This window comes from Propithecus coquereli, unplaced genomic scaffold, assembly GCF_000956105.1.
Source record: "Propithecus coquereli isolate 6110/MARCELLA unplaced genomic scaffold, Pcoq_1.0 Scaffold113, whole genome shotgun sequence".
Classification (NCBI taxonomy): Eukaryota; Metazoa; Chordata; class Mammalia; order Primates; family Indriidae; genus Propithecus; species Propithecus coquereli.
In genome coordinates this window covers 4,711,923-4,734,716 of record NW_012135303.1, presented here as the reverse complement: position 1 = coordinate 4,734,716, position 22,794 = coordinate 4,711,923, and the positions used below count along the sequence as shown (strand labels likewise).

Genomic DNA, 22,794 nt, shown 5'->3' with positions numbered 1-22,794 from the left:
CCAGATTTTTACTGAAGAACTTTCTCTGTCTGCAATTTCAGAGAAATGCAATACTATTCAAAGAAGCGTATTGTGCTAAGTGCTGGATAGAAGATAAAGATGAACAGAACACAGTCTTTGTGCTCTAGAAGCACAGTAGCCAGCAAAGCAAGTTTATTTGTCAGGCAGCTTGCAGACTGGTTTTTCCATTTCTGTAGAGGAAATTTATTTCATAGCAATGATGGGAAACAATATAAATGCAGATTTGGAGTACAGCCTCTGAAATCTAACTCTTGAAAATGACATATATTAGCTATAAGATCTTAGTCAAGTTGCTTAACTCTCAGTTTGTTCATCTGTGAAATGGGGCTATTAATATCTCATAGGTTTGTTCAGATTCTAGGAGATTACCTAAAGCATTCAGCTTACTGCTTGAAAGTGAGTGCTCAAAGAATTTAGCCTCCATCACTTCCACCACCCCACTTCCACCACCTCCACCACTACCTCCCTCTCCACCACCACAGCCACCAGCACCACCTCCACCACTACCACCTCCATTACTACCACCACCTTCATTACTACCACCACTCCATCATCACCACCAACTCCACCACCACCTCCACCTCCACATGCCCCACCTCCACCACCTCCACCACCTCCATCACTACCACCACCTCCATCACTACCACCACCAACTCCACCACCACCACCTCCACCTCCACCTCCACCTGCACCACCTCCACCTCCACCACCACTACCGCCACCACCTCCATCACTACCTCCATCACCACCACAACAAGCACCACCATCTCCACTACCACCATCTCCATTACTACCACCACCTCCATGATCACCACCAACTCCATCACCACCATCTCCACCTGCACCACCTCCACCTCTACCAACACCTCCACCACCACTACCTCTATCTCCACCACCACAACAACCACCACCACTACCTCTATCTCCACCACCACAACAACCACCACCACTACCTCTATCTCCACCACCACAACAACCACCACCACCTCCACCACCACCACCACTTCTACCACTGCCTCCATCTCCACCATCATAACAACCACCACCACCACCACCTCCATTATTACCACCACCTCCACCACCACCACCTCCACATCCACCACCACCACCTCCACCACTACCACCACCTCCACCTCTACCACCACCTCCATCTCTACCACCACCACCTCCATCTCCACCACCACAACAACCACCACCACCACCACCACCTCCATCATCACCACCATCTCCACCACCACCACCTCCACCACCACCTCCACCTCCACCACCATCTCCACCACCACCACCACCTCTACCACTGCCTCCATCTCCACCATCATAACAACCACCACCACCACCACCTCCATTACTACCACCACCACCATCTCCACCACCACCTCCACCTGTACCACCTCCACCTCCACCACTACCACCACCTCCACCACCACCACCTTTATCACCACCACCACCTCCACCTGCACCACCACCTCCACCTGCACGACCTCCACCTCCACCACCTCCACCTCCACCACTACCACCATCTCCACCACCACCGCCTCCACCACCACCACCATCTCCACCACCACCACCTCCACCACTACTGCCTCTACCACCACTACCACCTCCATCACTACCACCACCTCCACCACCACCACCTCCTTCATCACCATCATCCCCATCACCACCACCATGAAAAGTACCACCACCACCCCATCAACACCATCACCACCACCTCCATCACTACCACCACTACCACCTCCACCAATAAGCAGGGAAGCATGTATCTGGTATAAAGATTTCATGTCTGTAGCTTTGGTCTAATGGACATTTTCAGATCAGCATTGATTACATTGCATTAATTACAAATGACTTCATTTCAGAGCTGACTCTGGGTGCTGGCCTCAGCCTGGCCCAGGTGAAAAATATTCTGGCTGATGTGGTCCAGAAGCTTCCAGAGGAGAAGACACAGATATACCGTGCTCTCCTGAAGCATTTAGGAACTCTGGCTGGGTCCCAGATCAGGAACATGGCTGTATGTATTTGATGACAGCAAACTCTGGTGTGAGTCCCTTGGGTGACTGTCACTGATGAATCATGGCATTTTCGTTCTTTTTAGAACAGACAAAAAGAATTGTTCTCCAAAGCCTTGTTAATCCTTACTTTAGCGCTGTGTTTTTATAGTTACGTAACTGATGTGAAAATAACTCCTTATTTTAAAAAAGTCTTTAGGGGGACATGTCATGAGCAGACACCTGGATTCAGATCTCAATCCTCTCCTGGCTGTGGGTAACTGCACCCTCAACTTGCTATCAAAAGGTAAGTGACAGCTCCTACTTGGGGGTCTGTTCCTCCTATCCCTTTTTCTCTCTAGGTAGGCAGGTTTCGAAATTAACTATTCCCTATAATATCAATAATTCTCCCTGCCTTTTTGGATGCTGGAAAGTTGGTCAGTCTGATCTTAATACCACACACTCCTGATCTCCTCATCTGTTTCTTTTTCAGACTTTGTGCTAGATATTTTCTCATACTGGTCACCATACATTGAACATGCTTGTATTGGTTAATGTTCAGACATGATTTGATTATTGGAGGGAGCTATAAGCTATTGAGAACTATCAGGCTCCTTTGTTGAAGACATTCTCCAAATGGTACAAGAGTGTTGTGGTGCCCACATCAGGCTTTGGGCTCATACTTAATTTGTCACTGGTGGAAGCCTACAGGTCTTTTTTAGATAAGCAATGGTTTGGCTTCATTCTGTATTTATTTACTTGATTTTTGTTTTTGGAACTAAGTCCAGAATATTTAATTTATATCTCTTTTTCCCACTTGTTCAACAATTATTAGGGAGTTCTAACTGATCCTCTATAAATGTTTTTTTTAGTTTAAAAACACAGTCTAGCTTTCTATTACCTGCATTGTTAAATACCTACTCCTTATATTATCTAAACCACAAAATTATTTTAAGAAGGAAGATTTCAATTCATATGTGACATCCCTTTAAAAAGTCTTACCATAAGAAACAGGTTTTGTGATGTTAATATAGACATCAAAAGCTTCTTAGTTTGGGGTTTCCTGTAGAGCAGCTCCCTGCTGCGGATCTATTCAAAGTGAGTCCCCAACACAAGAGTTCATAAAAAAAGAAAGAAAGAAAGAAAGAAAACCCAAAAGCTTCTTAGCTTTCATCCCCAAATCATATTTTGTTATAGCTCTAAACTGTTGCTTCTCCCAATATATTGATTAAAGAACTGAAGTTCTTTAGGTGCTAGGAAAAGGTGTAAACAAATCAATACCTCACTATTATACAAATTCATTAAAGGCAATTTATTTATTCACTACTATACCTAGTAGGGTTCTTAGTTATAAACAATAAATATTTGTTGACTGACTTGATCAAAATATCAGAAGAGATATTACTATCTACTCCCTACTTATAAAGCTTAAGTGAATTGTCGTGTTCAGGAAGAGGACTGCTAAGTTCCTGTTCTACCTAAAATTCTGGGCTACTCTGTTTGATATTTTTTTCTACAAGCAACCAAGGAAGACAAAATAAATAAATAAAGCCTAGATTGGAAGAAACATTGTAAGTTGCAATGGTAAAGATTTGTTAAACATAGGAGAGCATTTCTTTCCCTAAACAACCAATTTCTTCAGGTACTTGGTAGAATTATTTCCCATGTTTTAGAAGTTTGTTTAATAGACCACAGACTCCAGGGAAAGTGTCATTTCTTTCCACAGAAGGAGAACGACAGATTCCTTTAAACGAGCAGTTTCTCAGCAAGTGCCCTGATGCAGATCTTAAGCCTCAAGAAATCTTGATCTCAGTGAACATCCCCTACTCGAGGAAGGTGAGAATGTCATACTGTCAATTTCCAGGTTTTACCCGTGAGCCTTGCTTGTTTATTCCAGCACATGGTGGGTTAAGAAAAAGTGTTTAAAAATGTTTACAGAGGAGATAAAAGCTCAACTTCAGGAGATAGTATGAGGTCATTATTTTAAGAGGACTTGTGAATAGTTACCTCTACTTGTATTATGCACACCCCTCTCATTCCTAGAATCAGGAGACCTTTCTAAATAAGACATGAAGAATATATTTCTGCCTATATCTTGGGCTTTGAAAGAGGCTAACAAAATACATTTGCTATATGACTTAGTGGAAACAGGAGCTTTGGTATCCGATAGACTCAGGTTTGAGCCTTGCTTTCAAGACCTGCATCACTCTGACCTTTAGATTCCTCATCTGTAAAATGGGAATAAGCAAGCCTGCCTCAGAGGATATATCCATTTGCCAGGGCTGCCATAACAAAGAACCACACAGAGTAACTGGCTTTCCTGAAGTTCTGGAAGCTAGAGGGCTAATGTCAGGGTATCAGCAGGCTTGGTTTCTTCTGAGGCTTCTGACGCTGGCTTGTAGATGGCCATCTTCTCCTTGTCTTCAAATGGTTATCCCTCTGTGTGTGTCTGTGTCCAGATTTCCTCTTCTTGTAAAGGCATCAACAATTTTGGATCAGTCATGACCTCATTTTAACTTTAGCTCCATAACAACCCTATGTCCAAATATAGTCACATTCTGAAATACTGGAGGTTAGGACTTCAGCATATGAATTTTGGGGGGATGAAATTGAGCTCATAACAGAAGATGTGACAAGGATCAAATGAGGCAACATACACAAACTGCCTAGTGCACAGTTGTCACTTTTCTTTCAGTGGGAATTTGTGTCAGCCTTCCGACAAGCCCAGCGGCAACAGAATGCGCTAGCGATAGTCAATTCGGGGATGAGAGTCTTCTTTGGAGAAGGGGGTGGCATCATTAGAGAGTTATCCATTTTATACGGAGGCGTTGGTGCAACCACCATTTGTGCCAAGAAATCCTGCCAGAAGCTCATCGGAAGGTAAGGCATCGTGTTCTTAGACTCCAGTTAACGGAGTAGCCCTTTTGTGGTGAGATGTAACGATAAGAAGAAAAATGCTTAGTACTTTTGTATTTAACTGCATAGAATTCCAATAAGATTTTTATGATTATTTCTATGTGTCTTGATATTATTGAATTCTGAAGTAGGCATCATAGTCTGTGTGTGTAGAGAGAGAGAGAGAGAGAGCCCGTCTCCCAATAGTACAAATTTGCATTCTTTATTGTGGGAGCATAATTTATCATGATAAAAAATAAATTATGTGAGTTTGTTCTATGATAATTTGCTAAATGCATTTGCTTACTGGACTTCCTATTTCTGTAAATAATACTAATAGCTAATATCTCTTGAGCGTTTAGTCAGTATCAGCTGCCGTTTCCGGACAAGTGACAGAGAACAGTGGTTAAAAGCATGAGCTTTAGGACTTGAGCGATCCAGCCTGTCTGGTCCAAATCTCAGTTCAACCTGTTAACTCCCTGATCTCCGCCAGCTTACTTAAGCTCACGGTACTTCGGGTTCCTTATCTGTGAGAGACAGATGATCGTCCCTACCCATACGGCAGTTGAGAGGATGAAATGAGTGAATGCGTAGCAATACAAGGTACTTAAAGCAGAACCTGGCATGTAGTCAATGTCCTAGTCATATGGGATCAGTAACTCCTGGGCTAAGGATTTTACACGGGGTGTCACTTATTTCTCAAGATGGCTCCGGGAGGTGGGTTCTGCTGTTATTCCCCTTTTACAGATGAGGACGTGTGAGACCCGGGCCAGACACCTGGGGATGGTGGGCAGATTTGAACTTGGGTTGCCTGACTCCGGAGTTGCACTGTTATTTCCTGTATTAAACTGTAGCAATTTGTCTCACACATGAGCTGAACCTGCGAGGCATGAGTCCTGTGAGGCCAGGAGTCTCCTCTTTTGACTCTGCAGGCCCTGGAATGAGGAGATGCTGGATACGGCTTGCAGGCTGGTTCTGGACGAAGTCTGCCTTCCGGGCTCAGCTCCAGGTGGGAGGGTCGAGTTCAAGAGGACTCTTATCGTCAGCTTCCTTTTCAAGTTCTACCTGGAGGTGTCACAGGTTTTGAAGAGGGTGGTAAGTGGAACTGGTCATGTAGTACTGCAGTCCCCAACCCCCAGGCCACAGACTGGCGCCAGTCTGTGGCCTGTTGGGGACCAGGCTGCAGAGCTCCACCCCACCCCACGCCTCCATCGGTGGAAAAGTTGGCTTCCATGAAGCCGGTCCCCGGTGCCAAAAAGGTTGGGGACCGCTGATGTAGTAACACCCCAGTACTGGGGCTATGGTGACACACAAAGCGAAGGCAACAACCCCTTGCTGAATAGCTGTAGAGTACAAAAGACAACCCAAATTAGAAACACCTGGACTTGCTGGGGGCCTCCCTCAGCCTGTCTGCGGGTGGGCATGAGTTTGGGGAAGGATTATAAGTAGAGCAGAGAATTGCACAGGATTTTGTTTAACACCATTCAGTTGTTTGTTTCTGGTCTGTTCTTCTAGATAATGTTCAGAAAATTTGCTAATGATTTGAGTGATTTTCCCTCAGTAAGGCATTTCTTCCTTTTGAGGTTTTACCTTCATGTTGAGATTTTGCTTCATGTGTTTGGCTTTCTTGTCTGGGTTAGGCTTCATTTCTCTCACCCATAAGATGCTGATGGCAGCTACTGCACAAGACTGTTGTGAAATGCGTCACTGCAGGAAAAGGGCTTCATATGGTTCCTAGTGCTTCAGAGGAACTGCTCAGTTGTAGTCATGATAACAGTGGTAATAACCCAGGCATTCTTTTGTCTGGTCTCCCTAATGACAAACAATCAGAGCTGCAAGATCGTTGGCTAGGAAGGATACAACTGAAATTCATTCTCTGAATGAATTTACTAGACCCAAAGGGAACTTGAACCTTACTGGTCTCTTTAAGCCCATGCTACAGCCAGCCGACCAAGCTAGACTAGAAGCCAAGAACACGCTTCATGTGGTATAGACCTCAGTATGATCACTTTAAATAAGAGACACAAAGTCCTCTCTTATCATTGCCTTTGAGGGTGTCTTCCCATTGTAGATGGAAACAACTGAGAACCAGAAAGAAAGGTTGTATCAACATTTTTGAGAATGGAAGCTTGAAATCATATATAAGTGACATATTATCATCAAGTAACCAAAAATGAGAAAATAAAGCCAATTGTAGTACAAAAGACAACTTCTTGCTGAATCAAGTGATACAATTTAAAACTTTCACTTTATAGTCTTATACATTCCATTCAATTTCCTCTCTTTAAAAATAGTAGCCCTCATTGGTTTTATTTTCTATTAAAATTATTTAAATTATAAAAAATAACCATCAGGTGTATTGTTTAAAGTACCAAGACCTGAATGCCCCATTCCCTCAGTCCTAAGGAGTGTTTTCCCTGGAGGTTGGAAGGCCTCCTCCTGCGGGTGCTGGCCAGGCTGCAGCCTCTGCGTTCTTGTCCCTCCCCAGCCAGCTGGTCGGTAGAGAGCGGAGTGTGATGCCCGTCAGCAGTGCTGTGCTTTGTCTCTGACTTTCTGCTAGCTTAAGTGTTCTCTTCCTTTCCGTTTTATTTACTTAGCTTCTATCTTCCTGTTGCTTTGGTTTGTACAACACTATCATTTAGGAAAGCATGTGAGGGAATCATAAGAAACAGATAGTGAAAGTCGGTCATCTACTGTGTTCACTCGGCCATTCATAGTGTGTGGGCGTGTGCACGTACCTTTCAGAGTACGTTCTTGAGTCAGGGAGCTGCTTGCACTTCCAAGGTGCTGAATAGGGTGAGTACTGTGAAGCACATGTTGGACTTCAAAGTAGAGGGGCTTGCTAGGAATCATGCTAGCCTCCCTTCTAAGACCATTTCAGCACATTTTAAACCATTGTAAATACCTGCCATGGCTCTATTTTTCAGGACCCAGTTCACTATCCTAGCCTTGCAGACAAGTATGAGAGTACTTTAGAAGATCTTCATTCTAGACATCACTGGAGCACAAAAAAGTACCAGGTTAGTGGCATTTTTAAAAGAAATTCAGAGTCCAGGCTATAGAGCCTTTGCCTGGACATTCTCCCTGTCTCTCGGTGATTCTCAAACTTTATAAACCCAAGCTCCCTTTCACGAACTCACAGCTTCCTTTAGTGTTAATTAAAATTTAAAAATCAATGAAGAACTGTAACTAAACACAAATCTAGCTGTGGTAATTTTAAAGAAAAATGCCGATTTGGGTCTTGAAGGCCACATGCTTTGTACTGTGGCCTCACACCACCGACATGCACAAGCTGCCCAACTCAGCACTTGCTTTCTGCCCTTGGCACCGTGGAGGTCAGATCATAGCCAAAACCGGGTTCTGTGGCAGGGCCATGGGCTGCTTTGATTTCATTTCTAAAAGGGCAGAGACACAACCCCTGGAGGTTGATAAAAATGCACTAATGCTTTTTGAAAGAGCTGCCAATTTGTGTTGTTTGAATGTGGAGAAAATATCCCCACATTCTTCCAACCCCTGTTCTCCAAGTGGTTTTTCTGTGAATCAAACAGAAGTTCTAAGAGCTGTTTGTAAGCTCTCATAATGAAAGCTGACTATTAGAAAAGACAAAATTCCTCTTAACTATCAAATGGAATTTTCTGCCACAAGATCATAAAAATATTGCCCAAAGTCATCCTATTGGTAAACTGGATAAGATTTGGTTGTTTTTATTGAAATTATTATCAAGAAACTTGACCTCGAGGGTGTTATTAAGTCAACAACATGAAGAGGCTTTTAAAATCGTTAGTTCACTGAATCTATTGTTGGCTTTAGTTACAAAACTTTACAGTATGTTGTAATGAACACTGAAGTTGATGTACACCCCTCGGGGTTTTAGGTTCAATATGTTTAAAAATTCAAATACACACAACTCCATCGAAAATGATCATTTTGAAAATTAAAAACAGCTGCATCTTCCCTGGTGTTCTGTAAAATGTGGCAACCAAAACCTTCAGCTTATATACACCCTAACACCGCCTTGACAATGGTATAAACTTCAGAAAGGAACGGCAACAACAAATTAATGGACACTCAGATCATCCAAAGAAAACTGAAAATCTTCATATAGTAGATGATCTTGAACAACACTTTATTATTGATTGCAAGAAAAAGTTTTGGATATAGTGTGTCTCCCATACAGAGGAGCTTTGTTTTTGTTCGCCTGTGGTTTTTCACATATACATACAAATATCCACATTGATAGACTAACATTAGCACTCACCGTAAGCATTTTCCCCCTAAATTAGTTCATTTGTTTTGAAAACATTTTGATACAGCTTCAAGAAACCACCAGTTTGAGGAGACAACATTCTTTCTTCCTTCTTCCGTAGTGTCTTTTAGCTACATGCTGAGCAGAAGCAAGTGATCAACTACAGTCTCTTTGTAAAAAAAAGAGGCATTATATCTTCAGCTAAAATAACAAATTTCACATTTGATTATAGGACAAAGATATATTTTGGAATTTTTCCTCAATCTTTTGGCAGACCTCACACAGCAAGGATTTAAAAGACTTTTCAAAATGTGATTGGTTACAGTAGAAAGGGTTATATCACAGTCAACTCCCAGAGCCTTTACAGATACCTGTGAATGTATTTTCTTAGTGTCTGAGCTTAGGAATTACCTGGAATTTTGCTTTTCAGGATGAAAAAAACCTCCTAGGATTTTGTAATAAAAAGATGTGATTTTCACTGAAATGTGATTCAGCTTGAGAGCCCAAACAGTATCATAGCTCAGCACTTTCGGGGATACTTTACAGAGGAAGTCAATTCCTACCCTCTGCAACACATGAAAAACCATACCTGGTAGAACCCTCAACATTGTTTTTCCTTTTCATCACCATTTCGGTTTCTCAAACGAGAAGGGGAAGAGAACTGCAGGGAACACATAGCCGTGAGGACAGGACAGTGAGCCATGTTGATGGAGCTCAGGTGTGAGGCTGCCTCAAATCCCTGCTCATGCCTGAACCCTAAGAAGTAAACATTTCTCTCATTTTCCCCATTTCCCTACATTTGTGGCCCAATATCTGCCTTTATTTCACAGTGCTTGGGCTAAGTTCTAAATTATTTTTCTTGATAATCTACGTTCTAGCTAAAGTCAAGATGACTCAGTAAGAACCAAAAAGGAAAACAAAACAAAAAAAAACTTAGCCAATACACTTTTTATTGTGCACTGTATTGTAGCACCTACAGAATTGAAGTTTACATTTAAGTAAAACAAATATGGATATTGAAACAGTAGATGCTTATAAGTTAGTATCTATTTTACTATAAAACAGTAAATTCTATATGAAATAGGAGTAAGCACATCCTCCACACATCTTATACCAAGTTAATTGTAGACATTATTCTACTTTCTACCCATAGTTGTCAGTCAAAATTTAGTTGACATTTTCTTTTTTGTCCTTCATATTATGAAAACAACAGGCTTTTCTTTTTCATTTTCTAAATCATCAATAATAATGCTGAACATGTTCTCAAGTTATACATGCCATTTTGCCCTTCTGTCTTGATATTCCAGGCCTTCCACCTGCTTGGAGAATCCAGAGGTGGAGGAAAGAGGAAACCTCTTTCTCCAGCCAGAGGGTTATTTTCTTGAGGCTCTCAAGTAGCTTGACAGTGAGTGAGGTCCACGCTTCTTGCGTTTCTTGAGCAGTGGAGGGCATAGGAAAATTGTGTATTTCACAGCTACCTTAAGTAAAGCTCCCCATTAGAACCATGGCTCTCCTCCATGCATGGGATTTGTTGAGTTATATCCAAGTGTTCAGAAAGGAAAAGAAAGGAAAACATTTTCGTGAAAAAAAAATGTGCTCGTTGATCAAGCAGATTCCACATGGCTTTTCTTTGATTGCGTAGAGTGATAGCTTTGGAGCACTTCCATTGGACCAGGGCTAACTTTGAAACTGGAAAACCTACAGCTATGAGTGAAGTGAGGTATCATTTTAGGTGGATTCAAGTATCTCGCTTATTGTCAATATGTACTGAATAGGCCTTCTCAGACTGTACAGTCTGGTAATCAAATATAAAGGTATTTAGCTTTTTTCCCCTCAGATGCCTTAAATGACATTAAGTTGGAAATAGGTCAGCTTCTTTTGTTTTTCCTCCCAGTAAAGGTTTTCAACCAGGATGTGTTCTGTTGGTAACATGTCCTATCTTCCCTTCTGCCATGTGATGTACAGCTTGGCATGGTGAGGCTCATCTCAAAGGAAGAGTCCCTCCCTGATCCAGGGCGTAGGGTGGGCCTGGGAACTGCAGTGAGGGCAGTGGATGGGGTGGGAAGGGGAGGCGTCCAGACCTCACGCTGACCGACCTGACTGTACGCCCCTCACCCCCAAGTCTTCCAGAGGAAGCCCCTGGGAGTCTGGCCTCAGCCCAGCACCAAATGCTATGCTGACACTGGAGTTACGGGTGAGGTTGCCACCAAGGCTTAGGGGCAGCTCCTCAGACACTGCCTTCACCCTGACCTCTGAGCTTGGCTTCTGTCGTGTCTTTTATCCCACTGTCCTTCTTTCTTCATACCTCCGATTCTTCTCACACTGTCCACCCACCTAGGAAAGCCAGCAGTTCTCATATTTGAAATGTCAGGGTAGACATTATGTCTCCATTTTGGTTAATGAAACACATTTAAGGTACATACAGAACCAGTGGCAAGATGTTTTACTCCATGGGTCTCTAAGAAAAAGGAACATTAGTGAATCGTTACTCAAATTGCAGGTCCCTCTGGCTTTATTCTCTACCAGGATTGTCTATTTCTTAGACTTCCTCACTCAAAATAGAAAAATATTCTGGTTGAAGTCAGATCCTCAATATTTTTTATAAGCATAGTGATGATATCATCATACTCTTCTGTAAAATATTATATGTGCCATGCTTCTATATAAACATAAAATAATTTGGATAATAAAATTTAAAGAAATACATGAGCATTAGCAAGAGGACATAAATTTATATTATCAGGAAGAATGATTTAAATTTATTTTCTTATACGAATGGAATTTCCATTAGAGATGTTTGGGGTCTATAATCAAAAAAATTGAAAAAAAGTAAAAACAGCATCATGACTGTACATACCACTTTGCCTATTGAATTATTGTAACAGGTTTATTGTCCTGGTGTTATTATTAATACTGAGTGCTTTCATTATCAAAAGTACTCTGGTTTGGGTGTAAATTATGTAGTTACCCTCTTCTGGGAGATGTTCATAATATGATTATTCCTACTTTCTCTTTAGAACTATAAAAAGTATACTCTGGTTATTTGTTAAACAGAATATAGACACAAAGCAGCTTCCTCAAGACCCAATTGGCCACCCCATCATGCATCTGTCTGGTGTGAAGCATGCCACCGGAGAAGCCATTTACTGTGATGACATGCCTGCCGTGGACCCGGAACTTTTCTTGACTTTCGTGACTAGTTCAAGAGCTCATGCTAAGATTGTGTAAGTGGTAAAGTTCTTACCCAATAGGCGTAAATGATTGCCCTTTTATCTAAGTTACATTTGTGAAAAGTAATGGTATGAAGAGAGTAAGTGATTTGTTGGCAATATCCAATGCAGACCGGAGATGAAATGGGATCGAAATGCAGGATTTACTGCAATTTGTCCTTTCATAAAATAACTTCCTCGTCCCAGGAATTTTCTCTCAATTGTCTGGCAGAGAACTATTGGAGCAGCTATTTGACATGTCTTACCTGTCTCATATCTTATTCTGCAATTACCTGTGCTCTTGGGTGGTACGGCTGCTCTAAGGACCTCTGCTGCACATGTTATCACCTAGGTCTATTGACCTGTCAGAAGCTCTCAGCCTGCCCGGCGTGGTGGACATCGTGACCGCGGAACATCTTAGTGGCGTAAACTCCTTCTTCTTTTACTCCGAGTCTGAGAAATTGCTGGCAACAGATAAGGTACTGCATTTTTGCTTTCTGTTTGAAAAATAACTTCCTCGGTTAAGGGTGCTTCATATTTTCTTAAAAATAGCATCTAATTTGGCATGTGATAAAAGATTCCAGTATTCTTTGAATGCTTATTATAAAGTTTTATATTCTAATATTGAATGAATTCAAATACATTCATTTTCCATATAAATAAAGAAATTGACTAGTTATATAAAAGATACTTTAGGCCATGCACAGTGGCTCATGCCTATAATCCCAGTGCTTTGGGAGGCTGAGGCAGGAGGATCACTTGAGGTCAGAAGTTGAAGTCCAGCCTGGACAACTAGTGAGACCGTCTTTAAAAAAATTTTAAAAGTAGCTGAGTGTGGTGGTATGCGCCTGGCTACTTGGGAGCCTGAGGCAGGAGGATCGCTTGAGCCCAGGAGTTTGAGGAGTTTGAGGTTGCAGTGAGCTATGATGGGACCACACACTCCAGCCTGGGTGACAGAGTGAGACCCTGTCTCCAAAAAAAAAAAAATTATTTTATACACACACACACACACTTTGGTGTTTTTTATTTTCTAGCAATAATATAGTATGCTGTTAACAAGTATGAAAGAATAAATGAAGAGAGATTAGTGATAACTTTTATTTGCAAACCCCTTCCATGAGAAACTCTTGCTATAGCCTCAGTCTCAGTATGTCCAGAGTTCAAGTCTGAGTTCCAGGGGTATGTCCACCATGAAGCCTTTCCTTATCCTTTAATCCAGAAATTCTCTCTCTCTCTCTGAACTTATTCTGACTCATTCATTCACACTGCCATGTATTCAAGGGCCTTTTTTAAGTGAGCATCTATTATGTTTGGTCACCATAGCTGAACAAGATATTTGTGGTCCCTGCCCTCATACAGCTTACAGTCTGGAGAAGAAAACAATGTGGACTTTTTAGGCACTTTCTACCTTGCATTAAACTTATTTCTATATCTTATATATTTCCCCTACCTAGTGTAATTCCTCGAATGAGCACCCAAGTCTGATTCCTCTGTGTGTTCCATGCACTGCCTCCCATTAGCAGGGAAAATGAGTAGAGGCATAGTGATAATGTTGTTGCCATTTGAAAGTTACAAGTGATTGAAACTTTAGCTACTGTATCTCAAGTTATCAGAAAATGCAGCAAGAACAGCAGTCAGCAGGTTTTCTGCATAACTTAGACTTCTCAGTTCAGTGTTTACCCAAAAGAGCTTCATAATTTGAAACAGTCCCTACCTCTGGCTCTCCCTGTTGGATACAGTCGATAAAAATGAAAGCTTGATGACCGAGAGTTTGAACTCAAGGTTGAAACTCCCCCAAGACAGGGCTGTGTAGCACTGGCAGGGACAATGAGAATTATAACCTTTGCATAAATGTTAACTAAAGAAGTAAAACTGGTCCCAGCTGCACCATCGTACCTGCTCTCCGTGGTGTGCTTATGTAGATTATAAGCATCTCAGGGGCCTCATCTATGTGCCAGTCACAGGGGCAAAACCAAGCATCTGTGGAGAGCAAAGAACAGTACCATAGACAGTGTCAAAAAGCACCAAAGGCAATCATTGCCTATGTAGGTTTAATTCCTTTTTAAACATTCATTTAAAATTCACTTTAAGCCTTTAAAAAATCTTGTCATTGTAGAAATTGTAAACATACACAAAAATAAAGAAGACTAGTACAATGAACCCCCCAGATCTATCACCCAGCTTCGAAAATTATCAACATGTTACCATTCCTGTTTCGTTTCTCTTCCCACTGCCCCACACCCCACACCCAACAAACATACTTTTTTGTGTGTTCTAGGTTTAACGTTTTTAATATTATTTTTTTTCTGATGATAAAACTACCATATGCTCATTGTGGAAAAAACATAATAGTTTAAAGTAGATTTTTAAAATGAGCGATTAAGTTTGAATAGTGAATCACAGTATAGGGTCAGAGAGAGAGCACAACAGCAATGGTGACTTCCTCCAGTCCAGACTGTTCTACCTTTCTCGAGGTTTAAGTCCCCCCTGTCCTCCATCGAACTTTCTGCCCTGGTCCCTGTGTGAACTGCTTAGTCCAGCTCTCCCACCTGCAGGTGAATGATGCTGGCTGCCAGCCCCCTGGGAAAGGGGATGCCAGAACAGCCCTGATTGTGGTGTGGTGTGGCAGCCACACGTCAAACCATGGGACAGGCTCTCATAGGCCAGCTGGCCCTCAGGCAGCCCCATTGGCCTGGAGCCTGAGTCTGCTGTTCTCAAGACAGCATCACTCCCACCCCTCTGGAGCCATCGCTGCCAATAATATAGCACAAGGCTGCCAACCTCCCCCAGTGCCTAGCGTCACTGTGGTTACAGTCATGAACAGACGTGAAGGGGCCACATCTGTGTGTGTCTAGCCCTGTGCTAGGAGGAAGGAAGAAAATAAACAAAAGAAAGGATCTGGTGCCTGTCCTCCCTGACCACAAAGGTCTTTCTGTGTTGCAGGTATTTTGTGTGGGTCAACTTGTCTGTGCCGTGATTGCAGATTCAGAGGTTCAGGCAAGGCGAGCTGCTAAGCAAGTGAAGATCGTCTATCAAGACTTAGAGCCACTCATCCTAACAATTGAGGTAATGAGTTCAATGGTGGTGCCAGTTCCGGGGCCAGAGGAACAGATATCAGTGATATATCACTTAAAATGCTTTTGGCTACTGTAACAGGAAAATATGACTCAAAGTGGCTTCCAAAGCACAGTCACCTTATTGGCCCCGAACTATCTCAGTATGAGCCATTTCCTCAAAGACCTGGTTTCTTTCTGCGTCTCCTCTCTGCTGCCACATGACTGGCTTTATCCTGATGGCAGCCAGGACAACCTGGGCTTCCTTGTTCACATCCAGTGGTCAAGAGGAACACTATCACCCCAGCATTCCAAGCACAAGTCCTGGGACCCGGCCTCATTTAGCCACTTGGGTGAAATGCCCAACTTTGAACTAATGACTGGAGGAGCTGTTGGTTACTATTGGGGGTGGGGTCAGATTTCTCTGAAATCTGCAGGCTATGGAGTGGAGGAGACCTAAGCAGAAATCTGAGCTCTGTTTGGAAAGGGAAGGCGAGGGGAATGCTGGGTGGACAGCCAGCAGCATCCAGGACAGTGGGTCCACCCTGTAACTCTGTTCACCTTCACCCAGGCTCTTGCAGGCACAAAGTGAGGACCAGCAAGATGATCTGTGAAGTGAATATCGAGAAACTATTTTTAGATTTTTTTAATGCATATCTTAAATGAGTATGAGAGATAGATCATATGATGCCTACAGGCATTTTGGCAACTTAAACAAATCGGAGAATTACATTTTCTATCTTGATTTTTAGAAAGGAGTTGGAAATTTATAAAGGCTATAAGACATCTCTGTGAAGTGATAGGGTGTCCTTCTGCGTGCATTCCACTGGTGCTTATAATTCAGTAAGTGATGAAAGGATGAAAGTTGGGAAAGCGGCAGGAGTAGATTCGGCTCAGCACACACAGACTCCATGAGATCTGGGAACAGTGTTAGCTCCACCACATAATGCAGACGCGGTTCTCTAGGTGATGAGCATGGCCTGGGGCAGAAAAAGAGGAAGTGACTTGGGCAAGATTAGCCTCTCCAGGAGAACTTGGCCTGGAGGGTATTTCCTACCGTGCTGCTCTGTGCCTGGGAATGTGGAGTTTGTTCCTGGGAAATTTCATTAATGTTTTAAAATTAAAATAAAATCATATCAAGTAGATAAAAATATAGAAGTTTAGTTGCAGTCCAAGTGTGATTAGGCCTCCCAAATTTTCCTGCCAGTTTCAAATTCAGACATTCTATTCCCTTCTCAGATCCTTTTCATTCATATGTTGCCTGCTGCTCTTGCTTACTTTATATAGTCCTTCCCCAAAATTTTGCTGTAGACTTAAAATTGCTTCTTAGTAAGAAATTATTTACATAATGCTTCATCAAAAATTTTGTTTATACTTCTTTGCCCAATATCAGGGACTAGATATCCACCCTTCCCTCCCCCAACCTTCCAGCCAAATGAAAGTCCCCATAAGCAAATTGATACCCCTCTGTCCTTGCCCTCCCCAACTCCAACCAGCAGATCCTTAATCCACTGCCAGAGAAGACCGGCATCAAGTACCAACCTTTGGCATTCGGAAAAGAGGTACCACACATTCGATCAGAGATTAAGCTCTCCAAGATCCATCAACTGGATCAGAGTGGATTGAATCAAAGCCTGTAGCAGGGAAATATGCCCATCTCCCTACACACTGCAGTTCTTGTATCATTTTCCTGACTAAGAAATATTCAGGAAATTGGCTCCAAGTTACTCAAAGAGCAAGCAGCCAGTGAAGCTGAAAAAGATTGAACTTTAAAAAGGATTTACAAAACTTGGCTTCTTTTTTTCAACCTGGAATATCTTAGTCTTAGCTTAATAAGAAAAGCATAATAATTGATTCCAATAAGAAGTGTGTTATCCATCGAAATAGAATAAAAACAAATATATCCCTCACTATTACCAAGGTTTAACCTAGTTGGCTTATACTTTTTAGAGTTTTTAGTAGTTTGAATGGGGAAACTCTATCAAACCTCTTGAATCAGGCTTAATAAGGCTGATGACCTTGGTGAGAAAAATATGTTCCCCACCAGAATCTCTTCCTAATGATGATCAGCAACAACAGCATGACCATAGCTAGCACCTCACAGAGCTCACTACATGGTTGACAGGGTTCTAAGTCGGTTTCATACTTTAACTCACTAAATACTCACAGAAGTCTTATTATTCTCATTCTGATGAGGAAATGACAAGACAGGGCTACCCAAGGTCACAGAGCTAGGCAGCCATAGAAACAAGCAACAAACCCTCTATCTAAGAACCTGGGCCCCGCAGGTGGTAAGAACCAGCCAACCCAGTTTTCGGATGGAGGAAATGGCGGGATCACAATAGCACATCCCTGTAAGGTATGTTGGTTGATAGGTCTAGATGCCTACTAGTCTAGACCCGAGGGAACCAGACTTAGGAGAATCCCCAACTGCCAGGAGACTGGAATTTCATAGATGGACAATAAGCCATGTAGATAATGCCGGCTGGAGCTGGCATATCACATTTGACAGTGGACACATGGATTTCAGCAAGATAAATTCCCTGGGGTAGGTAAGAAAACCAACCTACATTATTGTAGCTACATCCCTGATTGTGTGTACCACTGTGCCCCTTCGCCGGGCACCCAGGGGAAGCAGTAGGAGCCCATGTGTAGGTAGATTTGTGGCACCCAGACAGGGCTTGTCCGGAATCTTACTTACAGGACTACAGGTCCCAGGTGCTCTCCTGCTCTGTGCAAATGAAGTGCTCATCCCCCCAAAGGAGGGGTGTGGGGCGAGCAGGTAGAGCCACATGGTCCCAATCACTGGATGTCTTCAGCTAGCATTTATTGAGTGCTTACTATATGCCATGTAAGCTCTTTACGTGTCTCCTTTCACCCTCTCCACAACTCTATTGGAGCTATATGCACAACTGCTACTTCCATTTAGCAGGTGAGGCTAAGAGAGGTGAAGTAATAGGCCCACAGTCAAACAGCTAGTAAATGGAGAAAATGAGCGTAACACTGAACCCCTGTGCTGTGTGTCCTTGGTTGCATAAAATGGGTTGTGGAGTGAAGAGAATAATCTGCCTGGAAAATATTAGTGCCATTCTGGGATTAGGTGCCAGGTTTCTCCTAAGCATACTCAGTTTCTTTGGACTCCATGGCATATTTGCTTTGCTCCTTGGGGAGTCTCTCTAAGCCCAATTCTTAGCTCAGCTCATGAGGGTCATGCTGGAAATTCATGGGATTCCTGAGCCCGGGGCCTTGCTGCCACCCAGGGGCTGGACCTCCTTCCCAAGACGCCTCTCTTTTCCGTTCTCTTTCCAGGAAGCTATACAACACAATTCTTTCTTCAAGCCAGAAAGGAAACTGGAATATGGAAATGTCAATGAAGCATTTAAAGTGGTCGATCAAATTCTTGAAGGTAAAAAAATGGTGGGAGGGAAGCAACCCTGGAAGCCTCCTAAGCGTGTCCAGGTTAACATCCTTTTGCCTTCTCAGAAACAGGCACCTCATTCACGAGTGCGTTTCCCTCTCCGTCTGGTGTGGATGAGGAGCCAGGGGGAGGCAGACTGGGCGGCGAGACCTTGCCCTTGGCAGCCCCCGTGCACTGACCACCTGCCCTCGCCAAGGCGCGGGTTGTTAAAAGATGTCGTCTCCTTTCCTGTTCACGACCACCCTGCACGAGGGTGTTATTGTCTCAGTCCTACAGGTCAGGAAGCCAAGACTCAGAGTGATCATGGAATGTGACCAAGGTCACACACCAGCTACTAAGTGACAGAGTTGATCTTTAAATTGATAGCCTTTTTTAGGATTTCCAAACCCCTTGCTGCTTTCCCTGTCATCCTTTCTCTCTCTGGTTCTCCCTCCCTCCCTTCATTCCTTCTCTGCTTTCTCCTTCCCTTCTTCGCTCACCTCCTCCCTTTCTCCTTCCCTCCTCTTCTTCCAGTCTCCTTTCCTTTCTGTATGTATGTAATTAAAATTAAATTTGCCTCTTAGAAATAGTTAATTATAATTCTCCAATAAAATTTCACAACTTTTTACTTTGAAATAATTTTGAACTTACGTAAAATCTGTAGAAACATTAAAGAAACTCCTAATTATCCTTCACCCATATCCCCCAATCTGATGTGGAAAACTGTAACATTTTTCTACCCTTGCTCTGTCATTCTGTGTGTGTGTGTTGGAAGCATTGGGAGAGAGAGAGATATACATATTTTTCCTGAACCATTTGAAAGTTAAGTTGCAAACATAATGTCTCTTTACCCCTAAATAGTCAGTGGTCGTTTCCTGAGAACAAGGACATTATCTTATATAAACACACAGTTATCAAAATCAGAACATTAACATCAACACAATACTATTACTTAATCTGCAGATCTTATTCAAATTTTGTCAGTTGTCTCAATAATGTCCTTTATAGTAAAAAAAAAAAAAAAAAAAAAAGATTTATCACAGGGCTTAAATTACCCATGCTTTGCTTTTCTTCACTGTGCTCTGCAGCTGTCCATGCTGTGAAAGCTGTCCTCAACACCTGCCTCCCAAGATCTCTGATTTCCCCAGGCGTGCTGCTGGGTGGGTGTGGGCAGTCTGTGCCACATCTCAGAACAAAGGAGCAGTCTGTTGGCATCGTCTGTCTTTAAGTGAATTTCCAGGATATTGACCCTTAGAGCGTGTCAGAAACTCCCATCTCCGTAATTTTTCTCTCCAACCCTGACCCCAAGCACAGAAAGAACCTTAAGACACGGCATCCTGGGTACAGAGCCAGAGCTGTGTCATATGTAATCACTCAGCCCAGACACTTGAGTTCGAAGCCCATCACATCTCTTAGCTCGACAGCTGTGTTAAACCTGAAGCTGGTCAGGGGCTGACTGGTAACGTCATCTGGAAGCTGTAGGAAAGACACCCTGTACTGTCACCTGCCAATTTTCTGTGGCGTGCTGTCTTATTAGCTGTGTAACGGTGGCACAGCACTTCTCAGGGCTCAGTTTCCTTGTTTTAAAATTATATAAGTAAAAATAAAAACAATCTTAAAGATGCATTATGAAGATTATAAGAGATAATCATGTGTGCCTGGCACACAGTAAGAAATCAATACCCATTAACAGTAATTATCATTAGATTTTGATGACTTCATTGTTCTCTTGAAAACACTATTAGTGAGTGCTAACACACTGGCAGGTGTTCCTTTATCAAGCCAGTATTTCCAAGATTTACTCATTATAAGAATCACTGAGGATGTTTATGAGACCTGAAGATCCCTGTGTCCATTTTTAGAATTCTGGAAGATCCAAGGCAAGCCAGGAATCTATTTTAACAAACTTTCCAGGTGATTCTTAGGGTTAGTAAAATGTGGCAAGCACTGAAAGGTGAGTTTGATTTATGGAATTGGAGGAGAAAGGGGGCTACACTTCTAGCATAGAGGGTCCATGGCATAAGCATCCTGTAAATAACAATATTTAGGGGATTCTTCCTCATGTTTGGTTCTTGCCACAGTATTAATAAGTTTTTGTGTGAGAATTCAACTATTGTATTTTTCCTTGACATCTTACTTCGTTATTTAATTCAGTTGGGTGATCTGTTCAGTCTGTCTCTTAACTTAAATTTTTACTTGTTGCTACCCCGTGCCCTTTTGATAAGTATAAAAATGATACAGGAATCCTTAAAACTTTTCTGTTTCCATCCTCTTGACTCACTAGTTTGAGTATATTGTTTTCTTTCTCTGCTATTGTCATTTGAGTTAAGAATTTTTGACTACTTATTTCAATGAGAGGTAACAGAAGTAACAATCATAGCATTATCATAACGACAGTTTATCTGTCCCTTGAGAAAATAGGTGTTTCAAGAAAAAATGTTTAAAAGATAAAATACATGGAGATTATATTAAGTCTTAAAATGTGTTCTTGAAGGCAGTGATGTTATTGTTTTGTTTTGTTTTTTTCCCCACTGTGAAGATGTATTGCAGCCCTACCTAATTCTGGTGTCACAGCCCTGCAAGGGTGTTAAGGTCACCACTTACAAAGAGCCAGCTGCGGCCAGAGAGGCCATGTGATTGACCAGAATCAAATCTAAGTTTCCCAATTCCGAAATTGGTGTTCTTTCCTCTACATTATCCTGCTTCTCATTTATCTCTTTAAAATTCTATTAGCCGGGATGGGCTTTACACTGGAGAGCGCAGATGACAATCTCTTTAGCAGGATTTGTAAAAGTCCCCGGGAGCCTCAAAACTGAGATTATTTTTCCCACAACCTGTCCTGTTGGGCATGGTACAGACAGACACTTTCATATCTTAGTAGCTTTTGGGCTTTAAGAGCCTTTTATTAAAATGTAAATATGCCTAGAGGAATCATTCCTAAACCCGTAGTGGCATAACATTTTATCTCAAGGATTAGCTGATCAAATTGGTTTCAAACCAAGAGAGTTGAGAGTAACACCCTAGGGCGAAGAGGGGGCACCACGGTGGGGGCTGTAGGCATGGGCAGTCCAATGGAACAGGGCTCTAAACCGTTGCCTACTTTGCAGGTTTCAATAGGAGCAACTCTATCTGACATTTTTTCAGCTCTGTATATTTTAAATAAAGTGCATACGTAATAAAGTAAATTCTGATTTGACAGAATCAGTAACACTGCAAGCCATGAATTTGAGCCTAGTGACAACGACATGGGTTTTCATACTTTGCTAAAAGCTAAAATTGAAGTTAAGATATGAGCTCTTGAAATTTAATGTTTATATTTAATAAGTGACTATCTGTTCATTTTTCTGTGCTCTTTACTCAGATTTTGGATAAGATACAAAATCCAGACTCCAGTACAAAATATTTCCTGAGGAGTCTCCCTCAAACAATTTGCAAATCGCTATTACTGGGTACATTTTGAAGTTTTGAAAGTTCTGCCTTCCACCTAACATGATGGTTGATCATAATTGTATTGTTTGTTCCTTCCCTTTGTTCCTTCCCCCGCCTCCCTGTGGGTTGCTTGAACATTTTTAGAATTTCATTTTGACTTATCTATAGTGTTTTTGAGTGTATCTCCTTGTATAATTTTTTTTAGTATAATGACATATAATAAAATTTATAGAATTTCATTTTGACTTATCTATAGTGTTTTTGAGTGTATCTCCTTGTATAATTTTTTTTAGTATAAATTCATATAATAAAATTTATATATTTTGAGCATATAGATTGATGACTTTTAACAAAAATATACACGTATATCATTGCCATCAAAATGAAGATATAGAAGACTGCTATCTCTTCAGAATTCACTTGTGCCACTTTGCAATATCTGCCCTCCCCACAAAATAACCCTAATGAAACATTGTTCTGTTTTTTTTTTTAAATCACCACATATGAGTTTAAACTATTCTAAAATTTCGCATAAGTGGTATCATATAGTACGCAC

General features: G+C 41.9%; 1 protein-coding gene across 1 annotated transcript in view; it reads left to right on the top strand.

The window, feature by feature from the left end:
• The window catches only part of LOC105819244 (aldehyde oxidase-like), a 68,781-nt gene that overhangs the window by 19,617 nt on the left and 26,370 nt on the right, over nucleotides 1–22,794 (top strand). Inside the window, 10 exon segments of the mRNA XM_012655451.1 lie at nucleotides 1,840–2,032; nucleotides 2,223–2,316; nucleotides 3,736–3,845; nucleotides 4,705–4,889; nucleotides 5,837–5,999; nucleotides 7,832–7,924; nucleotides 12,205–12,374; nucleotides 12,712–12,838; nucleotides 15,303–15,425; nucleotides 18,722–18,818. Coding sequence (XP_012510905.1) covers nucleotides 1,840–2,032; nucleotides 2,223–2,316; nucleotides 3,736–3,845; nucleotides 4,705–4,889; nucleotides 5,837–5,999; nucleotides 7,832–7,924; nucleotides 12,205–12,374; nucleotides 12,712–12,838; nucleotides 15,303–15,425; nucleotides 18,722–18,818 — 1,355 coding nt within the window.